Here is a 25360-nt window from a genome sequence, read left to right on the forward strand (position 1 = left end):
AGATTGAATAATTGCACTGAGGAGTAAGTGAACTTTTAGTCGTAGTAATTCTTACCAAACCATGTATCTAAGGTTTTTAATGTTCTAGATGGCTATCAAGATATTTTCAACTAGTTGAAATTATCAAGACAGACATGGATAACATGGTTAATTTTTTGTTGTGTGAACAAATCAAGTTGAGACATGATACTAAAGTATGCGATTCCTAAAATAACACATCCATGTGTATAACTAAAGCATTCAAAAATATGGAGACATAGACAATTAGATAAAGATCATTATAGTACCATAAACAAAACTTTTACAAAAAGATTGCAGCCAGAAAGACCAAGTCATGGTGTATGCACCTTAAACATGGGGCATACTGTTACACATCAACACAGTAAAGGTAGCCAAATTGTATAAGGGTACGACTTGTCCCTTGCCACCCCTTTTACCTGGCATTAGAGTGTTCTCTTGACAGCTGGAAGTCTGTTCAACTGAACAATAATCTGTAAACAAGTCATCAAGTATCATCATCTCAGACTTCATGATGGAAACTGTCCTGGGTAGAATTCAGTACCAGAAATACATATTCCCCTAACTATTGGAGAACCAGTGAAAAGTATGCGTTCTTGGGGAGATCTGACACTACTTAAGTACACTAAAGCATTTAACTGGCCAGTGTTGGGTCTCTCAAGCGATCATGTCTCCCACAGGGCAGAAATTCCAGCCTTCACAGCTGCTTTCAAATCAGAAGCTAGCAGATCAAATTGCTTTCAGCATCACATCAAGCCTCCTCCTAAAACTAGGCATTGAACAAAGGACCACATTATCCACCCCCCCCTCCCCAACCCACATTGCCCCTCCGCAATTATGAGGCCAAAGGTGAACCTGACATGGTTTCTTGGACAGCTTGGGAGCCATGGCAGGCCTGTACAAAACCTTTTATGTCCATGAGCCATGACTACACCCCTGTGGACTCAAGGATAAATGCCATTGAGTGGCTCACTAACGAGTCTAATTGTCATTTGCCTCCAGTGGACATGATTCATACATTGTGTTCGCCCTGCTAATTAAATTGGAAACAATTTTCCCCATGCTGGGAATGAGGTTGACCCCAGGCCCAATTCTCCCATTCCCCTTTCACCACTCTAACCCCACCCCAAACTCTGGCATCTCCCCTAAATTCAGGCCCTATTCTTTTAACATAACATTGTTGGACATCTCAACACACATCAATGTGTATCAAAGCTTGATTTTTTAAAACCACTCAGAGCTGAATCAGGCAGGGTCTTTTGTTTCAGAACTAACAACCTTTTTTGTGAATGTTGTGATAAAAGATGCACACACCAGTATATATTATTATTCTTTGGGGATTTGGAATTTTAAAATAGATGAAGCTATGTGGTTTCAGTGTGAAGGTATTTAATTTAAAAGTGGAGGACGGAAAGTAATTTGGATCAGTCACCTAGATACATCATTTCCAAGAAGACATGCAATCTGATCAAGAGCTCGGCAAGACTCCTGTGGTGTCATTGGTTGTAATGTTTATACTGTTGAGTTTATGACAGATCAAAGGCTATTGGTTGAACTTTGAATTTTAATTCAGAAAAATCAGCAATTCAGTTCAGAAGAGAGAATTTTTCTCTCAGCACAAGAATCAAGTTTTCATTTTGGGGCAACTAGCCACTCTAGCAGATGTGGTTTTTAGTTTGTGAAGCTTTCAAACTTCCAACGTGTGTGTATACACCACTTCCATGGACATTCACTCCCTCCAAAACCGATGCTCAGGAGAAGCAGTGAGTACATCCACAAGGTGCACCGTAAAAGTTCACCAAAGCTCCTTAGACAGTACCTTCCAAATCCATAACCACCACCATCTAGGGGGACAAGGGCAGCAGATATATGGGAACACAACCAACTCCAAAGTTCCCCTTCAAGCTACTCACTATCCTGATTTGAATATTTATTCTTGTTTCTTCAGTATTTTTGGGTCAAAATAGAATAGAACATAGAACATAGAACTGTACAGCACAGGAATGGGCCTTCGACCCACAATTTGGTGCTGAACATGATGCCAAATTAAACTAATCCCTTCTGCCTGCCCTTGGTCGATTTCCCTCCATTCAGAACATACTCATGTACTTATTTAAAAGTCTCTTAAACGCCCCGATCATATCTGCCTCCACCACTACCCCTGGCAGCACGTGCCACACTCCTACCACTCTCTGTGTAAAAAGACTTGCCTCTCACATCTCCTTTGAACTTTCTCCCTCTCATCTTAAATGCATGCTGCTGATTTTAGACATTTCAACTCTTTGAATAGGATTCTGACCGTCAACCCTATCTATGCATCTCATAATTTTATAGGCTTCTATCAAGTCTCCTCTCAGCTACCTCCACTCCAGAGAAAACAACCAGCAGTTTTCTAGCCTCTCTTTACAGTTCATATCCTCTAATCCAGGCCTCTCCAAAGTCTCGACATCCTTCATGTAATGTAGTGACCAGAACTGAACACAACAACCTAAGTGTGGCCTAACCAAAGTCTTATAAAGCTGCAACATGACATCCTGAGCTCTTGTACTCAATTTCCCAAGTCAAGCATGCCATTCACCTTCCTTACCGTCCTATCCACTTGCATGGTTACTTTCAGGGATCCCTCTGTACATCAATGTTGTTCAGGATCCTGCCATTAACCGTATACTTTTCCTTAACATTTGATCTCCCAAAGTGCATCACCTCACACTTACAAGGATTTCTCCACTCATAACTGCAAGTGATCTATATCCTTTGTATCTATATCCGCTGTATCCTTTGACAACCTTCTACACTATCCATTCCACTGATCTTTGTATCGTCTGCAAACTTACTAACCCACCCATCTACATTTTCATCCAAGTCATTTATATATATGTATCACAAACAGTAGAAGCCCCAGTGAGGATCGCTGCGGAACACCACTTGTCACGGACCTCCAGCCTGAAAACAACCTTCCATCATGATTCTCTGTCCTCTATGAGCAAGCCAATTCTGAATCCATGTGGCCAGATCCCCATGGATCCCATGCACCTTCTGGATGAGCCTACCATGAGGGACCTTGTTGAAAGCCTTAATAAAATCCATGTAAACAACATCCACTGCTCCGCCCTCATCAATCACCTTCATCACCTTCTTGAAAAATTCGACCAAGTTAGTAAGACATGCACAAAGCCATGCTGACTGTCCCTAATTAGGCCATGCTTTCCAAAGGCATGTAAATCCTATTCCTATTCCTAATCCTCTCCAAAAGTTTCACAACCACCAATGTGAAACACACTGGTCTACAGTTTCCTGGATTCTCCCTATTTCCCTTCTTATACAGAGGAACAATATTAGCCACTCGCCAACCCTCCAGGACATCTCCAGGGGGTAATGAGGATACAAAGATCTTGGTTAAGGCCACAGCAATCACCTCTCGTCTCTCTCTCTAAAACCTGGGGTACATAACATTGGGCCCTGGGGACTTATCGTCAAGAGACCCAACACCACTTCTTTCTTGATCTCAAAATACCCTGGCATATTGGCATGCTCCTCAAAACTATCCTCCATATCCTTTTCCTGGGTGAATACTAATGTAGAGTACTCATTTAGGATTTCACCCACAACCTCTGCCTCCAAGCATAAGTTCCCTCCTTTATCCTTGATTGGTCCTACCTTCTCCCTATTTATCCTATTGTTTTTAATATATGTAAAGAATGCCTTGGGATTCTCTTTAACCTGACTTGCCAAGGTCATTTCATGGCCCCTTCTTGCTCTCCTAATCCCCTGTTTGAGTTCTTTCCTGCTTTCTTTAAGTTTCTCATGGGCCCTGTCCAATTTTAGCTTCCTAAACCTTACATATGCTTCTTTTTTCCTCTTGACTAAATTCATAACCTCCCTTATTATCCAAGGATCCCTTACCTTGCCATCCTTGATCTTTCTCCTTACTGGAACTTGCCAGTCCTGAAATCTCATCAGCAGGTCTTTAAACAATTCCCACATGTCAAATGTGGACTTGCCTGACAATAGCTCCTCCCAATTAACACTCCCTAGCTCCTGCCTAATACTGATATAATTTGCCTTCCCCCAATTTAGTACCTTCACACAAGGTCCTGACTTTTCCTTGTTCATAGTTATCTTAAAACTTAAGGAGTTGTGATCACTGTTTCCAAAACGGTCTCCCACTGAAAGGTCAGTCACCTGGGCAGGCTCATTAGCCAATGCAAGGTCCAGTGTGGCCTCTCTCTAGTTTGACTATCCACACACTGTTTCAAGAAACTCTCCTGGATGCACTTAACAAATTCTGTCCCATCTAAGCCTCTTGCTCTAAGGCAGGCCCGGTCAATATTGGGGAAATTAAATTAAGACACTATGACAACTCTGTTTTTACTGCATCTTTCTATAATCTGCCTGTGTATTTGTTCCTCAATGTCTCGGTGGCTGTTGGGAATCCTAAAGTATAATCCTATATTGCCTCAGTGAATGAGCCCTCCAGTATGTCCTCTCTGACTGCAGATGTATCATTCTCCCTGATTAATAATGCAACTCCTCCACCTCTTTTACCTTCCTCTTCATCTCGTATAAAACAACGAAACTCTGGAACGTTGAGCAGCCAGTCTGGCCCCTCTTTCAACCAAGTTTCTGTAATGGCCACAACATCATTGTCCCATGTACTAATCCAGGCTCTAAGTTCATCTGCCTTACCTTTAATGCTCTTTGCGATGAAATAGCCACACTGCAGCCCATTCATACCATCGTGTTCATTTACCTGTCTATGCCTGTCCTTTATTACTGATTTATTAGTCCTAACATGCACCTTCCCCTCAATCCCTCCTGCTGCTTTGGTTCCCAGGCCCCTGCCACTCTAGTTTAAACCCTCCCGAGAAGCACTAGCAAACCTCCCTGTAAGGATATTGGTTCCCCTCCAGCTGAGGTGCAACCCATCCCTCTTGTACAGGTCACCCCCGCCCCAGTAGAGGTCCCAATGATCCAAGAACCTGAGACCCTGTCCCCTGCACCAGTTCCTTAGCCACGCATTCATCTCTTCTTTCTTTCCATTCCTTGATTCACTAACACATGGCACTGGTGGTAACCCAGAGATTACTACCCTCGAGATCCTGTTTTTCAGCTCCTTTCCTAACGCCCTATACTCACTCTGCAGGACCTCATCCCTCTTTCTATCTATGTCATTGGCACCAATGTGCACAACAACATCTGGCTGCTCACCCTCCCCCTTAAGAATTTCATGCAACCGCTCAGGGACATGCTTGACCTTAACACCAGGCAGGCAACACACCATCCTGGAGTTTCAACGTGGCCACAGAAATGCCTGTCTCTGCCCCTAACTCACAAGTCTCCTACCATTATCACTCACTTGGATCTTGCCCAATCCTTCTATACAGTAGAGCCAGTTTTGGTGCCACAGGCCTGGCTGCTACTGTTATATTCCTCTGAGAGGCTATTAACCCCCGCAACAGTATCTAAAAAGTATACCTCTTAGCGAGGGGAATAGCCACAGGAGACCCCTGCACTACCTGCCTGAATCTCATGGCAGTTGTCCATGCGCCTGACTGAACCGGTGGTGTGTCCACCTCCCTGTAACTAGTGTCTTTCACACTCTCTGCCCCCTGTATACTCCTCACTGTGTCCAACTGCTGCTCCAACCAAAGAACGTTATTCGTGAGAATCTGCAGCCAATCACACTTCCTACAGACATAATTGTCAGGGAGACTAGACTGCTCCCTGATTTCCCACATCTGGCACACCACTGCCCTAACTGCTATCTCTGCCCCTTTACACTAAGAAAGATAAAAGAATCTTACCTTGCTTGCCTTATTCACTGAAGCCCAGTATTCACCTAAGCCCGCACTTATACCAACTAGCAGCACTCAGTGGTTAGTTAAATTACAATGCAATCCTTAAAATCAGACCAAATGCCCTCTAGACTAAACAAACCTGCTAACAGCCTGTCTTAATATCTCTCTCCTTTTTTTTGGTTAGAGGAGGAGGGAAGGATGGAAATACTTTAGTAATTAAATCCTTGAACTCCATCTCTAACAGCAATATGAGTGTATCTGAACAGACTGCAGAATTTCAACAGGCAACTCAGTACTATCTTCCTAAAGGCAATTGGGAATGGGCAATCAACGTAGGGTCAGCTAGCAATGCCCACATCCCATGAATCAATTTTAAAAGAAGTTGTCAGGCCTGAAAATACATTTAAGTCATCAGAATTGAAGAGGTTTATACCAGCAGAATTGGAAATAACTTGTAAAGTAGTCTCCAACTGATCCAAGAAGGAGAGCTGAAAAGAATCAGTTAAGTAAAAACTTAAAGAGTTGTGGAAGGAGTGATATTTCTCTGGGAATAGAGTTACAGGGGTTGCCGGGAAACAGGTTGAAATTTTGTTTTAAATACCTGTCCATCTTCTCTCTCATCTATCCGCTCCTCCCATCTCAATGACCAATCCCCACCACTCCCTACCTGCACTCACCTATCACCATCCCACTTACCTTCCCCAGCCCTACCCCTCCTCTCTCTATTTATTTCTGAGCTCCCTTCCTCTTCCCCATTTCTGAAGAAGGGTCCCAACACGCAACATCAATTTTCCTGCTCCTCTGATGCTGCCTGGCCTGCTGTGTTCCTCCAGAAGAAGTTAAATTAAATGGAACTTGTACTGCAACTACATCTGAAATATTCCTTGTCAATAGCCACTAATGAACGGATGGAACCATTGGCAAGTTACAGTAAGGAAAAGACAGTCATGCTCATTGAGGAGAAGTGGAATTGAAACCACAGAAACTTTGCTTTGCTGTAAACAAGAACCAGATTCCTGGTTTGAACTTCATTACAATGTATAATGTACAAATGATTTTCAGTCCACCCAATTCTGCTTCTGTGGGTTAATAAGTTCAATTTACTGATATGGTATCGTATGAATTTCTAAAGCCCTGAATAACTATTTTTGGTGTTGACTAATCAAAATAGAAAGAATCCTTCTTGGGTTAATTTGGGTTTAATTAGTCATTTACAGGCTGTTAATCAGGACATAGCTAGTCTATACATTCAGCTGGATAAATTAAGTGCTCCTTCATGTGTGTTGCATTTATCTTGCATGTGCAACTGTAGATATAAAAAAGTCAATTGTGTCATTATCCCCACAGAAACTGATAGTCTTAAACAAGAAATCTGAATTTTCAATGATCAATTTAAAGGAATTGAACAGCACAATTGCAACTTTGAAGACTCTTACTGTAACAAGCTGAAGTGGAAGCAAGTCATCCTCAATTCTCAGAAAGTGCCTGAGGAAGTAGGAAATTCAGTCACTCCCAGCCTTCAAGGTACTCATTCTCCCAATTTTGTCAAATCATAAATTCAAATGAACACTGAAAGATATTTTAAGAAAACATCCAAACCAACCAGCAACCATCCATAAGATACAGGAGCAGAATTCAGCTATTCAGCCCATTGAGTCTGATCTGCCATTTGATTGTTGCTGATGTTTCCCACCCCCATTCTCCTGCCATCTCCCCATAATCCTTGATCCCCTTACAAATCACAAACCTACCTATTGCTGTCTTAAATACAATTAATGACTTGGGTTCCACAGTAATCTGAGGCAACGAGTTTCACAGATTACTACCCTCTGGCTAACGAAATTCCTCCTCATCTCAGTTCTAAAGCTCGTCTCTTCACTCTAAGGCTGTGCTCTTGGGTCGTAGGGCTACTAGAGGGAACATCTTCATGTCCTCTCTGGCGAATTTTCCTCTAGGCCTTAACCGGGCAAATCCTCAAGACTCTTTAGAGGTTAGTAAGCATTCCTTTCAACAACAGACATTCCTCTGCAATCTGTCTGGTAATTCGCAGAGAACTCTCAGCTTCTTCTCTTTGCTGACCACACTCATGCACTTTCTGAGAATTGAGGATGACTTGCTTCTACTCGAGCTTGCTACAGTAAGAGTCTTCAAAGTTGCAATATTGCTGTGCAATTCCTTTAAATTGATCATTGAAAATTCAGATTTCTTGTTTAAGATTATCAGTTTCTTAGGGGATAATGACACAATGGACTTTTTAATATCTACAGTTGCACATGCAAGATAAATGCAACACACATGAAGGGGCACTTAATTTATCCAGCTGAATGTATAGGCCAGCCAAGCCCTGATAAACAGCCTGTAAATAACTAATTAAACCCAAAATAATCCAAGAAGGATTTTTTCTACATTGATTAGTCAACTCCAAAAAATAGTTATTCAGGGCTTTAGAAATTCATATCATACCATATCAGTAAATTGAATTGAAACTTCTATTTCCCTCCCTCTCTTTTCTGTCCAAAAACTTCGAGTTTGAAGATCTGTCCACAGTTAGTTAAGCTACTTTTACCTAACTTGTCAGTTACGGATATCTTGCACTTTGCTTCTGTCAAATCTCACTGAGACTCTGTCCACATAATAACCTACTATCATTATTACAACCTAGCATGGTGTCAAAACATCTGAACGAGAACAAGCCAGTTCGGCGAGCAAGTCAACAACCTCACCCACAACCCGCACTCCAGCTATTTGCCAGAAGTTTAAATATAATAACCAAGCCACTCATCTTTGTTGTCATGCAGAATTCAAAGCAGATTACACTATTTAATCTAGAATTAAAAAGATAGTCTCAACATAATCATCTCATAAAATCTCACATCCACAACAATGAGACAAATATGCATTCCTATTTGAGCAGTTTATATTCTCCTGAATCATGAGCATGAAATGGATTATTTTATGTCTCTGCCTGCTCAGTCAGGCCCTGAGAGGAAGCGCTTTGATTCATATTCTTCCCTCGCCAGCGATAGTGCAGTAAAATTGTACTGAGGTAGAAGATGAGCCATTATCTCATTGAATGGCAAAGTGGCCTCCAAGGGCTGAATGGCCTCCTTATGTTCTTAGTTCTTACATACTCAGTACTATCCAGATAGGGAAAAAGATAAAACAAAGGTAAAATAAAAGCTTAACTCAACTACATTGACTGAATTTCACCCTAGTGGTTCCATTAACATAAAGTCTTACAAACTGCTATTTAAACTGCAGTTCAGAAAGAAAGGGCACAAAGTTGACATTATAAATTCAAAAGGATGTAGCCATTTTTAGTAACAAATCAAGCAATGCCAGTTTGCCTAATAGGTAAGCATATGTTAAATGGTTTTAAACAACTAGACTGATACAGTACTAAATTTCATGTTTGCAACATTTCAGTTGACAGAATCTATCTCGTCTGCATTTCTTTATTTGGGCAACCATTTTTCACAGCTTTTATATTCAAAATATTATATTATGTGGTAATAATTACTCTTTCCCAAGCATCAAATTGTTACCTTACTAAACTCTCTGAAACTGTTGTCAAATAATATATGACCAAAAATTTGATCTTCATAGTTTGACTTCCCACTGTATGTATGTCCTCCTCACTGCACCCTCCACAAGTTATAATGCAATCAGAATAGAACACTCCACATCTTCACCCACAGAATTAGCACTTCCACTATCCACTATCTCTTAACCATGCTAAGTTCCACTAGTTTGCCTACAACTGTAGATTGATTGACATACTTAATTTCTTACTTCAATTCTGTTAATTTCACTGTCTCACTCTACTTGGCAGTTTTATTCAGCTTACAGTTTATACAGCTTTATTCAGTTATATTTGTCTTACACATTCCCGATGATAAATCTACTTTCCTGTCATTACTTCACTTCCACAATTGATGAAAGACAGTTAAATGAGGAGACTCTTTTCTCCTGGAGCACGTACTAAACCCTCTGAATGTAATATCTTCGTAAGCTTTCGCAAAATCATTTCACCTGTATTAGGCTTTACCCTGCTTTCTCAGGTGATACTTTTTATCTTTTAAGTCTGCATCTACTCTGTTTTCTACAGTGTAAAATCATTTGATTGACTTTCATCTTTAAATTACGTCTATTTGTACTTAATTTTATTCTTTGTATCTATATTTTATCTAATTTTATCTAATAACAGTGTCATGTTTTTACTCAGTAACTTACAACAATATTCATTTCTTGGATGTGGGTATTGCTAGATGAACCAGCTGTCCCTAGTTGCCCGTTAGAAGGTGGTGATGAGCTACTTCTTGAACCACTTCAGTCTAAATAAGGACTAGACATCTGTGCAGGCTTGGCCTGTTCCTGTGCATTGTTCCTGTGTATTGTATTGTCAACTGTACAGTAAATTCAACTTTGATCTGGTTTGAAAATAGATCTCTGCTACGAGTCATTTTTAAATTTGAATACTACAAAAAGCAAAGAAAAGAGGCTAAATTAGCTATTTCAATCATAGTTCACTATCTATGCTACAGACATGCCTTGTGGCTGTGACAGGCATAAACGCATTCAGAGCATTTCCAGCTGCCACAACGTTCTTGCGCCAACTCCATGCTATTTTATGCAGGATATGAAGACATCTGCTTCACATTGCCATCCATGAAAGATTATTCTTCCTGGCCTAATGAGGATTCAGCTATACATATGGCTGTCTGCACATCATCCTTTCCCCTCACTTGACTCAATAAATCTTTTTGGGTAGAAAAGATTAAGATATATGATAGTCTTGTAGGATGATGCTATGGAAGCTATTTCAATTAAGTTTACAGCAACCCTACAGGTGATGTCTATTGTATGATAGAGTTGCACAAACCACTCACTTGCAATCAATATTGACAATCCAATGTTGTAAGGAACAATGAAAGTGATACAGGCACCCAATTTTTGTAGAGCAAGGGTGCCAGTCTCTAGCTCCAAAATTCTTTAAACATAATCGTGTTAGTCCAGTTTGAATTTGATGATGTTGAAGCCATGGATGGGGGTGTACATAGTACTTCCAAGGTGATATTGTGCCCTAAATCAGAACACCTAAATAGTGTCAACCCCTAAATAAAAAAAACCGAAGAACTGTGAATGTTGTAAATCAGAAACAAAAACAGAAATTGCTGGAAAATCTCAGCGGGTCTAGCAGCATCTGTGGTGAGAAATCAGACTCAGAGAAACACGAGAAATCTTTCTGATTTACTGTATCCATAGTTCTTTTGGTTTTTACGTACCATCCATTGCAAGCTGTTGACAATATTTACAACACAGCATCACCTTTGGAAGTATTATGTACACCTCCATCCATGGCTCCAACCTCATAAAATTCAAACTGGACTAAAATGACAGTGTTTAAATAATTTTGGAGATAAAGTTTGGCTTATCTGAACTTCTGAGGAAGGGTCCCTTGACCCGAAATGTTAACTTTGATTTCTCTTCACAGATGCTGCCAGACCTGCTGAGCTTTTGCAGCAATTTCTGTTTGTTTTGACAGGGAATGATATTGTACGGAACTTGGATTTTTGTTTTATTTTGTTTTCAGCCTCCTCCTTGCTTCCTATGAAGATAAAAAAAAAATTTCTTAGGTATCAATTGGTAGAAAATACAATAAATAATGCTTCTCTAAGACCAAGCATTAAAACCTACTACGGTGTGTAGTGTGTATGCACCACCTGGATGGTAAAGTTGCATATAATTTATATACATTCTTGAAAAAACACGAATAACTTGAATATTGCTCCTGCCATGCTTGACGCCCTACCAGCCTCGTGTCAAGAGGAACACAGCCTCTCTTCTCTCACCTCAGGGTGCCCGGACCACAACCTGAAGGACTCGCGCCATCTTTGATGAATGTGGCTGTTGAGGATGTCACTGTTTTTTTTCTGCCAGGTATACAATACCCAATTCCCAGCACAGAGTTTCTTTTTAATTCATTAATGAGATGAGGGCATCGCTCACCAGGCAGCATTTATTGCCCATCCCTAATTGCGCAGAGCGCAATTCAGTCACATGCAGGCCAAACCAGGTAAAATGGCATTAATAAACCAAATGGGTTTTTCCTGACAATCGACAATGGATTCATGGTCATCATTAGATTTTCAATTCCAGATATTTTATTGAATCCAAATTCCACCAAATGCCGCGGTCAGGATTCAAATCAGACTCCTCAGACGTTATCTGGATCCTGGATTAACAGTCCAGCGATAATCACCGCCCGCCCGAGACACACACCACCCCAAAACGGTCTTCGCCCCGCCCCCACCCCACAGGCCCGCCGACTATTACAGACTCCGCCCCTGTACGTAACGCGGTCTCCGCCCCCCAAGTTTGCCCCGCCCCCCCATTCCCCCGGAATGTGGTAAACAAGCTGGTCCAGAAGATCCGCAGGCAAAGAGCGACTGAGCGAAGTCAACTTGTGCGTTCCGTAACAAAGATAATTCGCTCACTCCTGATCTGTCTGCGAACCCAATTGCGCTGTGTGTGTCTCAAAGAAAATCTTTGCTTTCAACAATTTTGCGGCAATTAGGTGTAGGGTCAATTTACAGAACTCAGAATAAAACTTCGTTCCCCATAGTTCGATTGTCAGAATAGCATCGTGCAAAATGAAAACAATTCTGCCCTACCTTTTTCTGATTTCTATCCCTGCGTTAATATCCTCTGATTACATAATAATGGAATCACACCAGCACAAGGTAATAGTTTATTACAAGTTTATCTGCTAATTTACTGTTTAAATTGTTTACGCTTCGAAATATTTGTAATAACTTTTTTAATTCGCTGGGTTTTTTAATTCGAACAAATACATGCGAGCTCTTGGTCAAATGATCAGAAACCAGCCGGAAGAACCCTGAAGGTTGTCAAGAACGAGTCCGTGCATGTAAAAAGAAATGTGCATTTAATCAGTTGCGAAATGTTATTTCAAGTAAAGTATAAAAGGATTGGCTATTGATCATATACTTAACATCTGAGACAGTTTTAACAGTTATCCTCACCCACTGTGATTTACAAGCTTCAGACGCTTTGACTGAAACGATGTTCTCACCAATTACTCCCCAATGCAAATAAGAATGATTAAACCGAGGGCAGTATAAATTAATCCTCGTTAGGTTTTAGTTGTGTAATCAATGTCTTGCATCGAATTTGATTTAACGTTGGGTACTACTTCAATTCGTTGAGAGTTATTTTGTTTTGCTTTCGATTGATCAGCTGTCAATGCATAGAGATCGATCTTTACACGAAAGAATCAATTAGTATGATGTCTTTGTACAGGTTTAGCAGTAAGTGCTTTTATTATCAGTTGTAGTAAATGAATTCGGCAAAGGATCATCAAGAAACTGGTGATTGAATGTAAGCTAGCAAGAAACGTTCTCGTGTTTGGCCAACTGTTTGATAAGGGCGTTTCATACAGCGTTTCGTTCCGTGAGACTTAATAACTTTTCTCACGCAATTCCCTGCTGCTGCCCTCATTAATTATACATCCGGTCTCCAGAGTGCAGCTCAGCACAATTCTCCGGTCAGCAGTGATATAGGGGCTCATTGGTTCTGGGACCCTCTGGCATTCAAGTTATGGTTTAAACCACTGCTAGTTAGGGACTTCCGTTAACGTGTTACTGTGCAATTTTAAACGACATGGCTGAGAAAGGGAAGTTGGCCGCCTACCTTGTCTAGAGAGGCCTTGGAGATCCTGATGGGCGCCCTACTTCCCCACGACCACCAAAGGGGACCATGGCATTGGATGCTGTCAGCCTGAACAGTAGTAGCCATCTTGGTTAGTGTGATGTCTACAGTCTAGAGGAAGGTGCAGCAATATGGCAAGAAGGTTAATGACCTTCTGCACTCCACAAGGGTAAGTGTCACCGGAACTGTCTTCTGTCTCACACCCATTTTAATCTTGCTACTGTACCCACCTCCTATCATGGCTCATGGTTTATCACTCTCACTGTTGCTTGCAGCATCTTCCCTCAGTGGCTCTGACCCATTCTATTTCTCCCAAACTACTATCCCTACCTTGTCCTTTGCACTCACAGACACCTCAGCACCTTTTCTGTACCTGTATCACAACTAAGAACTCCGTCAGTCACTTTTATCTCACTCAGTCCTTTGCCTCATTGCAGGAGAAAAAGCCCATAATAGGGCTGAAAAGGCTAAGACATTTGTCTCCTCATCCTGCACAAAGGGAAAATCCTTGAGCTTATGGGAGAGGGCCATTACCAAAACACTGAGACCCCTATGGCCTGGCAACCGAGTAAGCTGCATTGTGCTATGCTGTGGCGCTTTTCTGTTACCACCCTCTATGAACATAATCTAAAGATGCTCAAGACCACTGTTTTTGCCAACTCTTTCCCTCTTGTCTTATACAGATACCTGCGGCATCGGGACACCCTCTGCCACTATGAAAATGGCCCCTGTGAATATCAGCTCCTCCTCCGGCTCTGAGGAAGAAGACACAGACCCCTCAAAGGATACACCAGCAGGACTGTTTCCTGCAGCCTCCACCAACTCTGATTATTTCACCTCATTGGGTAGTTTATTTGGAGTACACTTGGGAGCACATTCTGATGAGCACATTGCTGCCAGAGACCAAACACCCACTCAACCTCGGGCAGTGTAGCGTCACATGTCAGCCATTAATAACTTCATGCAAACACAAAAACAGATACAAAAGCAGCAGGTAGATTTGTTTGAGATGCTTGGTAAACCAAATCAAAGGTTGAAGGAGTCCACCAACTTATCAATTCTATGTTAGCTCCAGCGCTCATATGTCTGTCTTCATCGACAGTACTAGACATTCATTCCAGAAGTCATTGCCTCACAATCCTAATAGAATTTTGGGTCAACCCACAGCAGGAGGACTGCAGCGGTTCAAGAAGGCAGCTCACCACCACCTTCTCAAGGGCAACTAGGGATGGGCAAGAAATGCTGGCCAGCCAGCAATGCTCACATCCCACAAAAAAAATGAATAGAAAAAAAAACAGACTCAGAGATGAGCACAAAAGAGAAAAAAATCGGAGGGTATGCAGGCCAGAAATGCCCAGCCCCTCATCTTCCACCCTACCTATGATCTTCAACTCTGTGTAAGTTGAAATCAAGGAGGGTAAAAGTACATCTCAGCCGGACACTCTCTGCATATCTGGTCTCTTCAACTGTACATACCCTCAGGGTCATCCACCCAAATCTTCAAGGCCAACAATTTTCGCTACAGAGCAGGCAATCTCCACACGTCAGCTCCGCCTGTTCATTTTTCTTTTTTTTTCTGCCTGTTTTCCTCCCTTCTCTAGGCCTCAGACATCCGGCCCCAGCCTCCGACTCTCAGCCTTCAAAGCAGGGACACCAGCATCCAGAGGTTGGAGCAGGGACGCTGGTGACCAGAGGCTGGAGCAGCGTGGCTAGCGCACGCTGTGGAATGTGACGACAGCCAGCTGTCAGATTACGTGGCGGCCCACTGCGCTGGTTTGCTGAGAGACACCGTGATATTTGTCTTTTTAACTTTGCTTCTTTTTTTTTTGACCTATGGTTATACGGTGCATAGCTGTAATGTAACTCTTTTTTTTTCTTCATTTCTCTATTCTGTAACTAAGGATTGTACCTAGGTACTCTCACCCTAAGATGGCACCATGTGTTGGTGACATTGTTATACTCTAACTAATCTTACAACTGAAGAAGCCGTATGTAGGTACCTTTGAACCTAAGTTGGCGCTGTTAAGTGCCGACATATGAACCTTTCACTGTATTCATGTGAGTACACATGACAATAAAGCTAATTCATTCATTCTTTAGCCTAATGATGACCATGTAACCAATGTTCAAAAACAAAGTTGCTGGAAAAGCCCAGAGGGTCTGGCAGCATCTGCGAAGGAAAAAACAGTTAATGTTTCAGGTCAGTGACCCTTCCTCAGAACTCAGTTTCATGTCACCAGACCCGAAACATTAACTCTGTTTTTTCCTTCACAGATGCTGCCAGACCTGCTGGGCTTTACCAGCAACTTTGTTTTTGTTCCTGATTTACAGCATCTGCAGTTCTTCCGGTTTTAACCAATGTTGATGCTTATAAAATCCATTTGGATTGCTAATGTCTTTAAGGAAGGAAATCTGTGATCCCTTAATCTCTGAGGGTCTTAAGTCTTTGGAATTTTCTTCCTGAAAGAGCGGCGAAAGGAAAGTCCTCGAATATTTTTAAAACAAAGGTGGATGGATTTATTTTTATGCAAGAGATTGAAAGGTTATTTGGAGTAGGCAGGAATACAGATTGGAGGTGACAATCTGATTAATCATGATCTTATTAAATCGTGGAGCAGCCTCAAATGTCTGATTGGCCTACTCTTGCTCCTTATTTGTATTGCTGTGCTTATTTTATATATAAATTTTACTGGCAGTATTTCATGTTGTTTAACAGAGAGGGTGAAATCAAGGAAATGTGTGTTTCTAACCCAAATATGTAGACAATTCAAGCAACTAACTGGAACTCTTTTGTGTGTTTAAATAAATGGGATTGTTTTCTTGTCCTGGATAAATGCACATTGAAGCCTAATGAGAAAGATATCTTTTACGACTGAAAGGTAATTTCGGTGAATTAAGCACTGAAGTTCAATCTACGTAGCCATTTCAGGATTCACTAGAAAAGATAGATTTTCTGCAGGTTACAAAGTTAGTTGTTTGTTCACTCATTACTGTAAAGTCAGTTTGCAGCATCTGCGAACCCAAAAGAAAACCGGCGTGAGACTTTACAATGTAAAGTTCCTCCAATTCTTTAGAAACAGATGTTATAACTTTTATATTGCTACTGCAGTCTTACTGCAGACAGTGCTTAAAGATCAAAAGCAGACAGACATTGTTGCCGTACCATGTGACTTCTCACAATACCTTTTCTAAATTTGGCCATTGTCTTAGTTGATTAGCCACATCCTCATTTATTGTTTCAAGACATTAACCCTGAGACAATTAAGATAATTATCATCTTTGCTTCAAAAGAAAGCACATTCAATTTGGGATTGTTGTTTGATGGACTGGATATAAATGTTTCTTCACCTGGGCTGAGTTCTTTCTCCTGAGTCAGTTTTTGAAGCACATTGACATTTCCTTCGAAAAGTGGACAATTTCAAATAGTGCACATTAAAATAAACTTTATATATCTTAAAAGTTAGCATTTGACATGCCATTAGTGAACACGATAACTCAAATCACAAAGAGGTGGACAGATTGAAGCCTGGTGTGGAGGCTAGTCTTTTATAAAAAAATCCAGGATCCCTACTTATTGTAATTTGTATTGAACTGTTCCAAACCAAAAAATGTGAAATATATTTTTGACTGTGGTGGTGTAGAAGCCTGTTATCCTTGATGTACTGCTAATTAATAAATTTATAGAACTGAATGTAAGACTATGATATCTATTTTCACTTCTTATCTGACATCAATCAAGTTACATTTTCAAATTAGTTTCTTTACTAACAAAGTGCAAGAACTGTGAATAAAATTTTGCAAAACCCTGAGCATTTTTATCAAGCTAGGTTGTGCATTGAATATTGTACTTTACAAAAAAGAGAGGAACACTTTTGTACGCTTAATCTTATGTATTTTTATATGTATCAAACATTAATTTTATGGAATATAACTTAATTTTTTATGCTGCATTTTCTTGTATGTATAACAAATGCATTTTATTACATGTACTGGTCCTTTTTCTTGGCTGAGAACAGAAAAGGAGCATTGAGGAACATGCCAAAAACGTAGGTTCGATTTCTGTTGTATTATTTATTTCAATCTGTGTTTATTTCAATATGCTAGGTGAATTTTATCAGTCATATTAATTTTTCTTCTTTTTTTAATCATTTATAGAGGCTGTGATTTTGTAAAGCATGTTTCTGTGTTTAACATTTGCACAAAGTGATCATTTAAAGTAAAAAATAGATGCTTTATCAAGTTGCATGAGAACAATACATAGCACAGATTTACTTTGAGTTTGATCTCTTTAGATATTTTAGTTGCTTGCATCAGTAATTTCTCATTAAAATGTCACTCCTTAATTTCCTTCAGCCTGAGAGGGAGCTTGAAATTTATGGTATGAAGATTGAGTCCAAAGTTACTTCTCGATTTGCTCACAACGTGGTAATCAGCCGAGTGGTAAATCGAGCCAATGAGTCAAAGGAAGCTTTCTTTGAAATGGAACTGCCTAAAACAGCATTTATTACCAATTTCAGCATGTCAGTATAAACTACATTATTCAGTTAAATTAACTAATTAGCATGAAAAACTTTATTTTTGAATGTATGTAATATATATATAATTTATATTACTTGTGTATAAATCTAAATATTTTTTAAAAACATTCAGGCATCCAACTGTTTGTTATTCTCTGTAAAGTGACTATCATTCGAACTCTGCTCTTTGTGCCTCAACTGCATCAAATCCTTTATCACCATCATTTATCACCAATATCCAAATAACTTGGCTTATTTCTGCATTAGAGAGGAATAAAGTCATCTGTAACCATGAAATATTCTATAAACAAGGGCATAAAGAATAAAAGCAAGAACATAATGATGAATGATGAAATGGTTTGGGTCTTAACTGGAGTATTGTATCCAATTCTGGGCATCACACTTCTGGAAAGATACGGCATATTCACGGAGGGTGCAAGAAAAATTAAGAAGGGTTCCATAAATTAGGGACTTCTGTAATAAGAAATAACTGAATTGCTCTTTCAGTGAGGTGGCAGAAACAAGATGGAACAAATTGCCTTTTGCTATGCTGTAAATACGCTAGGATTTTAGATTATGCTCCTTGCAAAGCTATCACTACTGTCTGACCAAATTAAAATTTAATTGTGTAGAACAATGATTTGTATTTTTACAGTGACTTCTGTGTGAAAACAGATCCCTGGACATGTAACAGAAGCATTAAAAATCAAAATAACAATGAGTGACAGACAGAAATATTCAGGCAAATGGCCAAAATCTTGGTCAAAGAAGTAAACTTTAAAAAGTGACTTCAAGGAGGAAAGTGAGGTGGAGAGTTCGAAAGAAGTGGTTGCATATATTCCAAATCTTGGTGTCTCACCAACTGAAGATGTTTGAGCAGTTTTTAATATTAAGGAGGTTCAAGTGGGCCAGAATTGAGGAGCACCGATATCTTAGTGGTTATTGGGCTGGACGAGAGTGAGAATGGCAAGGCCAGGGAGGAATTTGAATACAAATTTCAGAATTTTATATTCAAGATATTGCTTGATCAGGAGACAAATTTTCCTTTAATATTCATTCATGGGATGACTGAATTGCTGGCTATGCCAGCATTTGTTGTGCATTCCTAATTGCCCATAGGACAGTTAAAGAGTCAACCGCATTCCTGCAGGTCTTGAGTCATGTGTAGGCCAGACCAGGTAAGGATTGCAGTTTCCTTACCTAAAGGACATTAGTGAACCAGATGGGTTTTTCCAACAATTGATAATGGTTTAATGGTCATCATTAGACCTCTAATCCCAGATTTTTATTCGAATTCCATCATTCCGTGGCAGGGTTCAGACGTTGGTCCCCAAAACATTACTTGGGTGTCAGGATCAACAGTCCAGTGATTAATGCCACTAGTCTATCACCTCACTCTATATAGATCAGCAAGCACAGGGTGAGAAATAAACGGTACTTGATGCAGTTCAGACGTGGTTAGCAGAGTTTTGGATGATGGTCAATTTACAGAGAATAGAGTGTGGGAGACAGCAGTGTGTTGGAATAGTCAACTCTAGTGATAATGAAGCTATGAACAATGGTTTCAACTGTAGAGGGGCTGAGACAGCATGAAATGGGCTGATATAATGGCAGTGGAAACAGGAGATTTAAGTGATGTCAAAAGCACAAAGCCATAAGCTCCTCTCAGAGTGATATGACCCCAAAGTTGCGTGCAAACTGGTTTAATCTCAGATGTTGCCAGCGAGAGGGATGAAGCCAGTAGCTTGGTAACCACGTTTACAGCTGGTACTAAAATCAATAGCATCAGACTTTGCAAATTTTAATAGAGGAATTTTCTGCTCATTTACTACTGGATGTCAGATTAGCAGTTCAATTGTTTAGCAACAGTGGAAGATATGAGAGGACTGGTAGTGAGTCAACATACATGTGAAAATTAATTCTAGGCTTTTGGATGATATTGCAGAGGGGCAGCAAGGTGAGAAATAGGAGGGACAAAGATAGATTCCTGAAAAATGCCAGATGTAATACTTTGGGAGCAGCAAGTGAAGCCATCGCAAATGAATCTCTGGCTTTGATTAAATAGATGAGAATAGAGCTAGGTGAGAACAGTCTATACCCAGTTTATCAGTGGAGAGACATTGAAGGAGAATGATATGGTCATATCTCAAAGGCTACAGACAGGTTGAGAAGGACAAGGAGAGAGGGAAAGTGTACCTTTATCACAGTAATATTGGATGTCATTTATGACTGATGAAAGCAGTTTAGTGCTGTTGCAGGGATGGAAACCTGATCTGAGGAATTCTAACGTAGACTTCCAGGAAAACTGGGAATGGATTTAGGAGACAATGACACATTGAAGGATTTTTGGAGAGGCTGGTGATGGAATGGTTATTTGGAAGGACAGGGAGGTCAAGGGTTGTTCAATAAGATGAAGTGTGTTTACGGCAGATTTGAAAACAAGAATGTCAACACCTTGAGGGACAGTGGTAATCAGCAAAGGATATCTTAGGCCAGGAAATTGAATGGTAGCAATTGATTGGGAATAGAATTGTGGGAGATGAACTCAAAGGTCAAGAGGGGAGATAGAAAAGAAACTAGGGGAAGATGCAACTGTAGGGCTTGGGCATGTGTTAGAAGAACTGTAGGAAAGTGAACTAGTATAAGAGAGGTTTACACCAAAGACAACTGATTTGGGTGGTCTCGATTTTAGTGACAAGGAAGATAGAGAGCTTCTTGCACTTACTGTTGGAGGTGAGGGCAGAGGGGGCAGGTTAGATGGACTTAGGCAGATGTTTGCAGCAGGATAAAGATGCATTACAAGATGATCCTGGAATGGTGTGCAATACTAGTAGTCAAGAGCAGGATCTGATAGCATCTTAATTAGTCGAGCCAGATTTGGGTGATTTAGCCAGTTGTCTTTGAAGTCTGCTGGTGCAGTTAAGTACAGATATGACACTCCCAAATCTACTTACGAATAAACTGTTGAGATTTCAGTGGGCCTGTTTTAACTTTCCCAATGAACTGTATCTCTGATCTTCTGCTTTTCAGTGTGAACAGTGGAGATGAGAAAAGTAGCAATGTGAACTAGGAAGTGAATCAGTTAATAAACAGTTTTGAGAAGACTTTACCATTTTAGATTCAACCAGAGAATACCTTTGCACAGAAATTGGCAATATTATGGTTATGCAACAGATGTGATAGAAACATTAATCTTCTAACTGGCTAGCTTGTAGCTATTAGTATAATATAATTTCAATTTTTCATTTTTCATCAAGTTGTAAAATCTTACAACACTGATGGTGGTCATTCTGCTCAAGTCCACTCAGCTCTCTTTCAAAGAATCCAATTAGTGCCACTCTGCCCCATAATCCTACATGGTTATTTCCCTGAAGTACCCATTCAATATCCTTTAAAATCATCCATTTTCTTCCTGCCATCATGGTCCCTAAACAGCATGTTTCGTTTGAAGTTTGAGAATTTATTGGTTGTTCTTTTTTCTTTTAAATCTCTTTTTAGCTTTCAAAATCTATAGCTTCCCATTTAATGTGACACATACTGTAATGTTGAGTTAACTCAGTTTTGAATACTTGAGCATCTGTTCACTTGCATTATCCTTGACAAAATAATTGCAATCTTTCTTTACCTTGTACCTGCTTCCTGAGATGCTAAATGATATCAAGATTTAGTTGCTTTTGTTACATTTTATGCTTGATTAAAATTTTGGTTGAATCAGACTTGAGCATTACTCCATTCTTTTCTGGAGTTTTTGCAATTGAAGTCAATTCCTACAGCTGCAACTTGCCCTGCCACTGAAGTGATTCTTCCATGGTTGAGTTTTTTTTGTTGCTTTACTTCCCATTAAGACACCGCTGTATTCATGTGTTTTCTCTCTCTGCAGGACTTTAGATGGAGTGACATATATGGGAGCTGTGAAAGAAAAACAAGTTGCTCAGCAGCAATACCAACAAGCAGTTTCACGGGGACAATCTGCAGGGCTTGTAAAGTAAGAACAATTTCCTCATATTTAACCAATGACCTCCAATTTTCATTAGTTCGTTTTCCACACTGCTTGAGATTGTGTCCATTTCAATATTGACTGCAAAGGAGCAAGAACGGATACATGAAATTACAATTGCCAATGTTCCTTCTACTGCTCCCAAAGACTGTCACTTGTCTATTTATCATCATCTCTTGCCAAGATGGTTTTCAATCCACCTGCCTAATGTTTCATCAATTCAATGCAGTCATACCTATTTATAAAGTTTTTCAGTATGAAGGCATCTCTGCTGCTCTGAGATCCTGCAGAAAGCTAACTGAGGGGTGTGAGGCTTTGGAATTCTCTTCCTGAAAAGATGGTCAAGCAGTGTGCTTGAGTATTTTTAAGACAGAAGTGGATAGATTCTTGTTACAAAGTGGGTAAAAGGTTATCAGTGTAGCGGGGGATGTGGATTTGAGATTACAATTAGATTAACCGTGATCTTAATGAATGGTACACAAGTCACAAGAGGCCAAACAGCTTACTCCTGCTCATTATTTATATGGTCTTACATAATAGTGGATAGAGGGAAGTGACCACAATGTTATGATCTGCTTAAATAATTCATGTATCACAGCTGAGATTGATTTATATGTTGATGATATTTTCTGTGATTCATTTGAATTCTTTCAGACAACGGTGCAAACAAATTATCTAGTAGTTAATTTGATTGTTGTTTATTGGATTTTTTAGTATGGAAGTTGGCTGCTATCTTTACTTTACTGTTATGCAAAAGTAGTTCAGAGGCTGATAAATGGTTAAGGATATCCTGAGGTTGTGAAAGAGAATATATAATTGCAAATTTTTCATTTGCTGTGCCCATAATCGGACATTTGTAATGCATTCCTCATCATAATGATGTAAGCTTCACAGTACAACAAAAGATCTGAAAAAGGCAATGATAGTACCTTTACCTCAATATATCACCAAGATTCCATCATCTTCCATGTATGTAACTTGTGTCTTTCTGATTTCCAAAGAGCATCCGGAAGAAAAATGGAGAAATTCAAAGTGTCAGTAAATATTGGACCAACAAAAAAAGTCACCTTTGAACTAACCTATGAAGAATTATTAAAACGTAATCTGGGGAAATATGCAATGCAAATCAGAGTAAAACCCAAGCAATTTGTCAAACATTTCCAGGTATTTTTCTAAAGTCATAACATTACTAAAATATTTTAATTGAGACTGTTTTTGATTTTCTTATTTGATAATAATTAACGTCTCCATTGTTTTGAATTGCTTTTTCTAGATTGATGTACACATTTTTGAACCACACGGCATTGCCTTTCTGAATGTTGATGCAAAGTTTCTAACAAATAATCTGACTTCAATTGTGAAAAAGACTCTTACTGAAACAAGGGTAGGTGGCTTTGCATAAAATGAACTTTAGCTAAACAATAACTATAAAAAATTAACATTGAGTCACTGCTTTGTTCAGGGCCACGTTTTCTTTAAACCAACTCTTGAGCAACAGCGCAAATGTCCTGATTGTCATGAGACTATTCTGGATGGAGACTTCATCATTGAGTACGATGTCAATAGAGACCTGTCTGCTGGTAGTGTTCAGGTAATTTGAACATTGTATTTAAAATGGAAGTTTCACAGGACTCTTTATTCTGGTGATCATTTGATTTTATATGATGTATTTTTCAGATTATAAATGGATATTTTGTACATCATTTTGCCCCTGCTAATCTGCCCATAATGCCTAAAAATGTCATATTTGTGATTGACCACAGTGGATCTATGTCAGGGACTAAAATGAGTCAGGTAAGAAAAGCTTTTGGTCCTGAATGATTTGAATGGAAAGATAACTTTCTTCTTGCTCTTTTTTTATTTCAGCTTCCATCTCCTTCTAACTCAGAACCAAATGTCTTAGCATTGAGCTATAGCTGATCATTGAATTATAGAATCCCTACAGTGTGCTAAACTAAAAGTCATTCCTTGATTGTTCTGAATTGAAAACAAGCTAATGCCCCCTACCATGTTCTCAAGAGTGGAATATCTATTTCCTGAGGGATGAAAATGCAATTCTTCCCTCACTAAGGCCACCCTCAGTGTTTTATAGCTACAAGACAGCCTTTTTAAAGTCAGTCGGAGATAGCTACTGTGAAGAGTGTAGAGAGATTGGAGTGGAGGAGGTATGCAACATGCTTCCTGAAAAATTCAACTACCTATTTCAGAGAGACAAACAAACTGAAATTCTCACCAACTGATCAGCTACCTGCTGTCCTGCACCATCACTCTGGTTTGTTTTCTTTTCTCTCTCCTCTGTTGCCTATAACCTAATCTCTCACACTGGGCCCTGTCCTCCACTGCTCTGAGTGCTCAGGTCACTATTTCCTGTACCATTACCTTTCACTTCTGGTCTCACTCTCACTGTGCATTCTCTAAATCATGCTTCATCTGGACCATCTTCACAGCATTGCAATATGGCAAGAAAACTAATGAAGCCTGTAGTGGCATTACAGTCAGTGTAATTTGTAAAGTTGATGTGTTCACAGATGCAGATTGATGTTTTATCCCTTTCAGACAAATGAAGCCCTTCTAAAAATTTTGGATGATATGGGCACAGAAGATCATTTTGCCATTATTCCCTTTGATAGCTCTTCTGAAATATGGAAAAATGCCATTCATCAAGCAACTCCAAGCACTAGGACTGAAGCTAAAATGTTTGTGCAAAATATCAGAGCCAGAGGAGGTAATGATTACTACTTTAATCAATAAAATGAGAATTTCTTATACCTTACTTTCCAATTGTAATGTTGCCATAGTCTCAGAGGATCATAGGGCTGCTATCTCATTAGAGAGAGACCACTGAGGATCACCTCAGGCAAAGAGTAATGTTCAGAAGGTGGGATCGTCATGGTAAGCTCAGCCAATGCAAGAATTGAACCTTTACTGTTGGCATCACTTTGCATCTCAAATCTGTAAACTGGTCTAACATATCCCCATTTCTTCCAATACATGTTCATCAAATCACTAACTATTAATCCAGAAACTCAGCTCATGTTCTGGGGACCTGGGTTTGAATCCCGTTATGGCAAATGGTGGAATTTGAATTTGAATTTGAATTCAATAGAGAATTAAGACTCTAATGATGACCATGCAACCATTGTCAATTGTCAGGATAAACCCATCTGGTTCACTAACGTCCTTTAGGGAGGGAAGCTGCCATCCTTTTTCTGGTCTAACCTACATGTGACACCAGACCCACAGCAACATGGCTGAGTGTTAAATGCCCTCTGGGCAATTAGGGATAGGCAATAAATGCTGGC

The 25360-nt window shown here is 39.8% G+C and overlaps 1 protein-coding gene across 1 annotated transcript in view; it reads left to right on the forward strand.

Annotated features, from left to right (window-relative positions):
* The first annotated feature begins 12228 nt into the window (after positions 1 to 12228).
* LOC109934846 (inter-alpha-trypsin inhibitor heavy chain H3-like) overlaps positions 12229 to 25360 on the forward strand; it is a 36902-nt gene continuing 23770 nt past the window's right edge. Inside the window, exons 1-9 of the mRNA XM_048606704.1 lie at positions 12229 to 12559; positions 17561 to 17590; positions 17898 to 18064; positions 21942 to 22046; positions 23060 to 23222; positions 23332 to 23442; positions 23521 to 23649; positions 23736 to 23852; positions 24615 to 24783. Of these exons, the coding sequence (XP_048462661.1) occupies positions 12470 to 12559; positions 17561 to 17590; positions 17898 to 18064; positions 21942 to 22046; positions 23060 to 23222; positions 23332 to 23442; positions 23521 to 23649; positions 23736 to 23852; positions 24615 to 24783 (1081 nt within the window). The 5' untranslated portion in view covers positions 12229 to 12469. The remainder of the gene's footprint in view (positions 12560 to 17560; positions 17591 to 17897; positions 18065 to 21941; positions 22047 to 23059; positions 23223 to 23331; positions 23443 to 23520; positions 23650 to 23735; positions 23853 to 24614; positions 24784 to 25360) is intronic.

This window comes from Rhincodon typus, chromosome 16 (assembly GCF_021869965.1).
Source record: "Rhincodon typus isolate 14 chromosome 16, sRhiTyp1.1, whole genome shotgun sequence".
NCBI classification, from domain to species: Eukaryota; Metazoa; Chordata; class Chondrichthyes; order Orectolobiformes; family Rhincodontidae; genus Rhincodon; species Rhincodon typus.